General features: G+C 34.8%; 2 protein-coding genes across 5 annotated transcripts in view; both read left to right on the forward strand.

The window, feature by feature from the left end:
- Positions 1-843: 843 nt before the first annotated feature.
- LOC111463881 (cytochrome b-c1 complex subunit Rieske-4, mitochondrial-like) lies at positions 844-4,346 on the forward strand. Its single transcript, XM_023107826.1, has 2 exons — positions 844-1,183; positions 3,430-4,346. Exons 1-2 carry the CDS (start codon positions 994-996, stop codon positions 4,071-4,073), a joined length of 834 nt encoding a protein of 277 aa, XP_022963594.1. The 5' UTR covers positions 844-993; the 3' UTR covers positions 4,074-4,346.
- Positions 4,347-5,806: 1,460 nt separating this feature from the next.
- Positions 5,807-8,789, forward strand: part of LOC111464065 — a 6,907-nt gene continuing 3,924 nt past the window's right edge. For 2 of the 4 annotated variants that reach the window (XM_023108137.1, XM_023108147.1), the window contains exons 1-5: positions 5,811-6,090; positions 6,976-7,371; positions 7,470-7,609; positions 7,805-7,918; positions 8,128-8,211. In XM_023108137.1, coding sequence (XP_022963905.1) covers positions 7,054-7,371; positions 7,470-7,609; positions 7,805-7,918; positions 8,128-8,211 — 656 coding nt within the window. In that variant the 5' untranslated portion in view covers positions 5,811-6,090; positions 6,976-7,053. Of the gene's footprint in view, positions 6,091-6,975; positions 7,372-7,469; positions 7,610-7,804; positions 7,919-8,127; positions 8,212-8,789 lie in introns of all 4 variants that reach the window. The other 2 variants (XM_023108157.1, XM_023108130.1) reach the window with 2 other exon arrangements.

Here is an 8,789-nt window from a genome sequence, read left to right on the forward strand (position 1 = left end):
ACTTAGCTCCGTTGGATGATGAAAAGAGAGTAAAAAAAAAAAAAAAAAAAAGTCTACAACTTGGCTTAATCAGCTCTCTTGGATAATAAAAGTCTCACGTCGGATAATTTAGGGAATGATCTTAGGTTTATAATAAAAAAAATACTCTCTCCATTAGAATGTGACATTTTGGGAAGCCCAAAGTAAAGCCATGAGAGCTTATGCTTAAAGTTGACAATATCATACGATTGTGGAGAGTTGTGTTCAACTAACGTGGCATTAGAGTCATGCCCTAAACACGACAGATTGGTAAATCCTCAAATGTTGAACAAATGAATCCAAAAGAAAAAAGAGTCCAACCCTCCTCAAAGGCGTAGTAAAAAATGACTAAGACTCCAAAGGTGTCGAGCCTTGAATAAGGGGAGGCGTACTTTTTTCGAGGGGAGATGTTGGATGATGAAAGTCCCACATATGCTCAAAGTGGACAATATCATATCATTGTGGAGAGTCGTGTTCAACTAACAAGCTCAACCCAGGTTGAGTCAAGCTGAGTCGAGTTGACCCAAACTAGCTAAGTCGGTTCAAGCCCATGTGAACATCTCCTCACACATCGTAACCCCATGATTCACATAAGAAGTTTGATTTACCTCGATCCAATCCTCTTTGAAACGGGAGAGGAAACCGTAGACCATCCTTACATAAAATACCTCGTTAAACCTTGACTCGATCTCTAACCTTAAATGTTTTTTTAATTATTAATTTGTTTAAACATTTTTATCTAAATTTTGAAATCTAGCTTGATTCTTAAAAATTTAGGGAAAAAAAGGATTTTATTTATTTATTATAAAAAAAGCTTACCGCGTAGGCAAACACAAGCCAAGGTCAAATTTCTCCTGCAAATTGGGGAAAATAAAGCCGGTTCTGTCGCCTCCACTCCAATACTCCATATCCCTCGAACAGCTTCTTCCCAATTCATTTTTCGCCGCGGAAGGCTTCGATTGTTCCCCGTCGAAGATGCTGAGGGTTGCGGCTCGAAGGCTCTCTTCGCTCTCTTCTTCCCATTTCAGGCCCTCTATTGCCTCTTCCTTGCCCGGTTCTCATAAGATCGTTGATGGCGGTGATTCTGCCCCATCCAATGATTTCAGATCCGTCAGCTCTTTCAATACCTTCGCTTTTGGATCCAACTTCGCGCCTAGTTGTCGAGGTTACATTTTGCTCCCCTGTTCTCTGAAATACTTTCGTCTCTCTGCGCGTAGTTGATTTATGGCGTTTTTTAGGGTTTGTTTTGGTGGAGATATGATGTCTTTTGTTGAAATTTGTTTTTGGGAAGGGAAATCCTTAATTAGTATTTGACTTGTAGTTTTGTTACTTGCTTGTGTTGCTATAATCATGTTTTGCCGTAGATGGGGATTGATAATGGTCTTTACGGATCTACTGTTTAGTTGCATTCATGATGATGAATCATGTTTTGCGTACTCATTTTTCATTGTAAATTTGAGGGTTGTTTACGGGATTTATGTTGGGGCATCATATCACTTAGTCGAATCAATCACTTCCTATTGGAGTTCATGTTTGAATCTTCCAGAGTTGGTTTTCAAAGTTCTTAACTTGTTGTTACCATCATGTTTGCATATTCGTTTCTCATTCTGGAAATATTGTGAAAACGTGAAATGTTATTTAAAAACCGTATTTTCTTAGCAATACGATGATATCTCTCTGTTGAAGCAGCCCCTTTTTCGTTTATTTTAGAATCTTTTCACCGTTGCTCTACAAATTTTACAAAATTTTAAACATTTTTTTTTCTTGTAAATATTTTTTATTCTTTCTTTCATTTTCCTTTCATTGAAAAGTGTGATTTTAGCCCATTCGAGTGCATAAGTTTTAAGTGTGAGTTTTCTTTTCTACTTTTCCGTTAAAACAAATTAGTTTAAGGTTTTCTGTATTATCTGTACCGATAAAGTTCAGAGCATTCGTCCATTTTAAGCACTCATCCAATCTTGATAAACGGATGATATGCAACATTGTAGAGGGAGTATAGTAATTATTTTCCTTACAAAAGAACATTCAGTGCACTAATTCATTTTTAATAAACGGATGTTATACGGGCTGCAGTGATTGGGGTGTAGTTTATTGTTATTGGAAGAATGGATTTGTTATTTACAAACTTTAAGCAGTTGTCTTTTTATTATTATTATTTTTTCTCCCGTTTGGATTGTATTTCTTTCTTTCTCATCTTTTATTATCATATCTTGATCAACAGATAGTAGGTTGCAAACAAAACTTGGCATTGAAAACTTTTTTTTTTTTTTTGAGATGAGAAACAACTTTTTATTGATACCTAAGGAGTTACGATGGTACTAAAATATTAGTAATAATAATAATAAAAAAAACTCCATTTAGGAGCTTGTTCAAAGGAATCTAGCTACTTGAAATAACATTTACAAAAGGGCCGAGATTTTGAGAACTTAGGCACCTAAAAAAGAAGCGTTTGTTATAAACACCAAAGATCGGGCATTTCCATAGTCCACACCCTTATGGACCATACAATTAGAAAGACGGAAAGAAAATAAATGAAAGTCAAAACCAGCAAGAGCAGGTGACTCAAGGTATGCCATTGCCCTTCTCTCTTGACAGACACTTGAGACTTCGTTGGGGGAGGTCGAGTTTCATAAACAAGGAGAAGAATTTATAGTTATTAAAAGTTTGTATTACTTGGTTGAACAGCATTGCTCTTGGGCGTTGAAATTCTATATTAGCTCATTAGCCATGATGTGATCATGGGCTTATTGTGGTCTTTTGGTTTGTGTTATAGAGGTCTATGAAGTTGTGTTCCCATGGTTGCTAGTGCCAATTCTAATAGGCTCGTATCAGGCCATAAGAACCTCGTAGGTGCAAAATAGTGCTAGGAAGAACCATCCTCAGCCCATCATCCTACACCTTAGCAATGGTTTCATACAAGCTAGTTCCAAGCTGATTGGTATATAATCCAAATCTCTCGTGATCAGAAGCCAATGGAACCATCATGGCTGAGAACCTTACTATTGATTGTTATCAAAGCTGAAATCATCGAGCCTTTAACCTTTTCTACCCTTCTCTAGAATAGGATACTGATTAAAACCTTCCTCAAACCTTTATGCGACTGATTACTGAGTTTTATTTCCTAATCTTGTATGTAAGTCTTCAATAGAAATGTCGGCCAGAAATTTGTTAGCACTCTCTGGAAACAGTTTGAGGCCCGCTTATAACTTCCCCTGGAGAATGTGTACTAGCATGTTATTATTTGGTGTTGTGTTTGTTTGGTACTAATTAGATGTTGAACATTCTGCCCAAGGCAATTGATTGGATGACTGCATTTCAATCGTATTTTGTGATTCAGCTCTTTTGTTATGAATGATTCTTTCTTTCTCCTGTAGTGAAATTTTATGATTGAATAGAATAACTCTTTGCTAGGTTTCGCTTCTGATGCCTTGACTTCAATGGGCGAAAACAACTTAGTTCCAGATGTTCCTGCAACTGTTGCAGCCGTTAAGAACCCTACTTCAAAGATAGTGTATGATGAATACAATCATGAGCGATTTCCTCCGGGTGATCCCAGCAAGCGTGCATTTGCCTATTTTGTCTTGTCAGGCGGTCGGTTTGTCTATGCTTCTTTGATTCGCCTCCTTGTTCTCAAGTTTGTTCTTAGCATGTCAGCCAGTAAGGATGTTCTTGCCCTGGCCTCACTTGAGGTTGACCTCTCAAGCATTGAGCCTGGTTCTACTGTGACGGTTAAGTGGCGTGGAAAACCAGTCTTCATCAGGCGACGAACTGAAGATGATATTAAGATAGCAAACAGCGTCGACATTGGATCTCTTCGTGACCCACAGCAGGATGGCGAGAGAGTCAAGGATCCAGAATGGCTCATCGTTATTGGTGTTTGCACACATCTTGGTTGCATTCCCTTGCCAAATGCCGGTGATTTTGGTGGGTGGTTTTGCCCGTGCCATGGTTCCCATTACGACATCTCCGGTAGGATCCGTAAAGGACCAGCGCCATACAATTTGGAGGTACCCACCTATACCTTTTTGGATGAAAACAAGCTTTTGATTGGTTAAGAAATCAAGCTCTTTTTCTGGGTTTGTAGTAGTGGTTTGGAACAATCATCTATGATAATGTCTCGAAGATTTGTTGCAGGCATTTTATTATTTTTCTACTCAAATTCTGATTTGATGTTTATGTATGAGAAAACTGTAACTCCCGTATATTGGTGGTGCATGAATGCATCTGAATAAGTTGCTTTGCTTGAATGGGTGTTTCCCCCATGAAGTAAGATCTTCTGATTTTGGGAATAGACTTGATAGTGAAATGGAAACTAAAATTTCTTTGTATGATTTGTATCTACAATTGCTATACAAGTTTACAAAATTTTCTTCAGTTGAGCAGATTTAATTTTAAATTTTATTTTCGAGTTCTAATAACATCTGAGGTGGATGGATTCGAACATTTGGTTGCATCTCATTTGGATTGATCGATTGATTGAGTTTTTGAACTTTAGCGTTTGATGTAACTCATGAGGATTCCTTCGACTATATGGTAAACAGGACAACCTAAAAACAATGTGTTTGTATTACTTGACGAAGTAGTGCCTTATCCCAGGTTTTTTTTTTGCTCTTTCTATACATGTTTGTTTCTCTTCCTTCTTGGCTCTTCTTATCATCGTTGCTTTTGTTTCATTTTCTTCTGGCTTTTCTTGTGTATTATCCGAAACAGTCAATTCTGTGTTTTTCCATATCCAAGGTCTAAAAAGCGTTTTTATTATTCTGGGAATATCAAAAGAAGACAAAACATATTTGACTTGTCTTGTTTGAAACTAAAAAAGATAAGAACATACATTTGTTTGAAACTGTTTGTAAATACATGTTTTACGTCTTTGACAATGTATAGAGCCTTTAATTACGTCTCGACAAAATTCCTATAGTTAGAATGATTTGTTAGAATTATCAATATCTTGGTTTGTGATATCAATTATCAATACCTTGATTTGTGAAACTAAAAAATGTACCGTTTCATGCTTTTATTTGTGTATATATATATTTTGTAAAAACAAAAACCATATGTATTGAATATGTATTTAATATTTTTCTTTGAATTATCAATATCTTGTTTTTGAGAGAAAATAAAATAAAATAAAGCTAGAGAGAAATTATTAGTTAGAGAAATGAAAAGGGAAAGATGAAAGAGATAATTCTTTGAGTGAAAAAAAAAAGATTAAATGAGAAAAAAATGTTGTTGTGAGAGGAAATTCAGGTAGAATTATTGAGAAAAATATTAAAAATATATCTATTAGGAAAAAAAAAGAATTTAATATTTATAATAATCTATTGGGAAAAAAAAATCAAAATGAATTTAATCAATAAATAAAAGGAACAATAAGCATATTATTCCTATTCAAATAAAAAAAATAAAAAATAAAAACCCCACATTTAGTTTATTCGCTATCAAAAATTGGTCAGAATTTCCTTAAAAATATTTAAATTATTATAACTATCAATATATAAAATAGTAAAAATAAAAAATAAAAATAAAATTATAGGCAGGAATGTACACATTAAGTTAGTCTGTGGTTCAACCCATACTTCTTAAAAGGTTAGATTAAGTTGTCGGTAACATTTTTTAATTATTAAATAATATTATAAATATTGATTATAAATCTTAAATATTTTTTAATATTTATAATAATTAAATATTTATAATATTTGAAGGATGGAATGGTAAACTACTTTCCGGATGTGTAAGAAAAATTATTAGTGAGCCGAGCCGAGCCGAGCCGCCAAGTAAAATACACACGAGTTTAACGGTTCCGAACAACGTCTGCATCTCTCTCTTCTTTCAATGGCCATTGGGTCTCTGTTTCAGTGCCTCTCTCTATCTCTCGCAGTTCAGCCTCCGCAATATTCTGGATAACCCAAAACCCTATCTCTCACTCATTCACGCTTCCGCTTTACTTCTTCTTTTCATCGATTACACTTTCCTATCGTTTTGTTTCAGAATTCTCACCCATTCTTCACTGCCATTTCTTGCACTTTTCCATGTTTTTGCGGCCATAGGAGCTTCGTTTTGAGAATATTCAAGGTTTTCTCAATCTTTATGTTTCTTTCTGTTGCTCCGACTGTGGGGTTTTTTGTTTTAATTCTAGTGAGTGTTTCTTTTTCTTGTTTTTCCTCCAGTTGCATTGCTCTGACTCTTAATGCGACCTCTTTGTTTTTCTATTGGTGTGGAATTTGTTTTCGTTGTAGGCTGAGGCTTTGTTGTTGTTGTTGTTTTTTTATGAAGAGGAGGAAGAAGGCTTTTGGTTTGTAATTTGCTAGGTTATTTTTTTACGGGTTTGATTGGTGGTGTTTATGTATTGTTGTTATTAGGAATATTGATTGATGGTTTGTGTATTGTTTGTCAATGGAGGTTGAAGGCTACTGAAAAATGCATTTTGAATAGTTTATTTTTTATTCTTCGAACTGTTAAATCCATGTTTTTTGTTTCGGAGACTTCAGTATGATTTTAAAGCTTTTCTCCATGTTTGTTCGAGTGAGGTTTTCTGTACTTACTATGTATTCAATGCTTGTTTGTAATATAACCATTTTGATTGACATGTGCTACGATGAGAATAAAAGGTTTATCACTTTTCTTTTTCGATATTTTAAAAATATGGTATGCTAATGATCATCTAATCTGTGAAATAAAATTGAAAATTTAGAGGGCTAATTGGCTGCCTGAAATTGGATGTTACATTTGATCAATAAACGACATTTTAAAAAATGTTTTCAATTGAGTTTATGTTTCTCTACTTAAGATTGTATATGGCTGTGATATGTTCTCTCATGACATGGGATGTTATGCCAGTTACTAGTTAAAGAATAGTTTGATCTTGGGAAAGATTTTGTTGAAGCCCCATCCCTGAAATTAACTCAGGCTTGATGATTTTACAGTATTGAAAGGTTCACTAGTTGATTCATTTTTCAGGCCTCTCATAAAAGTTGTAGCTGCACTATCTATGTGCTAGTATGTTGTCTTACTGCAACTTGTTCTGATACTTGATTAATGGCGGCCAATCAACGGAGAAAAAGATTGAGTTCTGCCAGTGTAGTCGGTTACAGTACGAGGGATTCATATAGAGTTAGAAAAAAGAATTCTGCATTGCCGCACAGTGATGCAAACTTAAGATCCCATATTACTCTGGTATGGGATGGGAGTAAAAGAAGAGTTGTTTCTAAAAGGGAACAAGTTGGCCTAAGTTGGAGAAAATTAAGACCATTTGTCGATTCAGTTTCCAATAAACACAGTATCTTAGCTGACGTTTTTGATGTTCCTCGTGAGATTTTTGAGTTGAAAAATTTATCAGAAGTCCTTTCACTTGAGGTAGCAATATTTTTGTGGTTAGGCCTTGTTATTTGTATTGAAGCATCACTTTCGCTTTTGTATTTCTTTTTATTCATTTGGCCTTGAATATATTACAGGTTTGGCAGACGTATCTTTCAGAAAATGAGAGAAACAATCTGAGGAGGTTTCTTCCTGAAGAACAAGAAAATGAAAATGGTGTGATGGAAGCATTGTTTTCTGGGGATAATTTTCACTTTGGAAATTCCCTTGTTAAATGGCGAGTTTTTCTTTCTTTCTTCTTCTTCTTTTTTATTTTATAAATAACAAGCAAACACTTCCATTAAAAAAAAAAAAAAAAAAAAAACCATCAACTGGGCTGGGACAGCCTAATGCACAAATGGACAACAGCTTTAATTGGAGGGATCTTGATGGCTATGAAGTAACTGTTGTTTATCAAAATATGTACTTGCAGGGAGTCTTCACTTTGCTCTGGTGCTCTGCACCCCGATGCAGTTCTTCAAGATGAACAGTGTTTAATGGCAGCTAAAAAATCGTATTCCTGTGAGTTACAGAAGTATCATAACAAGTAAGAAGTGTACTGAATGTTCAATCTGTAAAATTGCCATTTTTAACTTTATAATTTCAGCAATGTATTCTTAACTATTTGCAATATCACTATGATTTCAACAATTTATTCTTAACTATTGAAATATCTCTATTTTCTGTACGCCTTTCAATGGTGTGTACTATAAACTGAAGCATGTTGTTGCTAATACTAGTTCCTACTTGTGGCAGTATGATTGAATATCTGCAGAAACTGAAGGATCGTTGTGCAAACTGCAAAGATCCAGAGAAGGAAATCATACATCCAACATGGAGGTTACCTTTTCTTTTTTCTTCTTTCAAACTCATAATTTTGGACCTTTTGCACTGATAGAGTTTGAACATCAGCTTGGATAATATTCTGCTTATTGTTGTAATGAAGGATATTAAAAGCTGGTAGGTGGCATATAGAATTGCTTCATCTCTTTAATCGTTTTCCCGATTAATTCAATTGCATTACCCTTTAGTGGTTATTGCTTATAAATTACCAATTTTTAAAACATACTATTGATTTCTTTTCAGTCTTCCGCACATTTCTTGATTTTTTGATTGATGGTCAAGGTTAGCATTCAATAATAAATCTTGGAATGGAAAGAAGTTAATTAGTAAATATTTTAATTCGGACCCTGCCTGCCAATTGTGTCCATTTAAACAGAATGCCAAAGTATTTCTTGTCAAACGAAAAAAATACAAGACATTTGTCAGATATATTCGGGAAGTGGATCAAGATATTTGTCTAAGTATTTCTGAGTGCTTCCATAAGATTTATCACTCTTTTTTGTTAGATTACAGCTTCAACTGTCTTTTTCGTTTTCCTTTTTTGGTTTTTTTTTTGGGGGGGGGGGGGGGGGGGG

The sequence above is a fragment of the Cucurbita moschata genome, unplaced genomic scaffold (genome assembly GCF_002738365.1).
Source record: "Cucurbita moschata cultivar Rifu unplaced genomic scaffold, Cmos_1.0 Cmo_Scf00002, whole genome shotgun sequence".
NCBI lineage: Eukaryota > Viridiplantae > Streptophyta > Magnoliopsida > Cucurbitales > Cucurbitaceae > Cucurbita > Cucurbita moschata.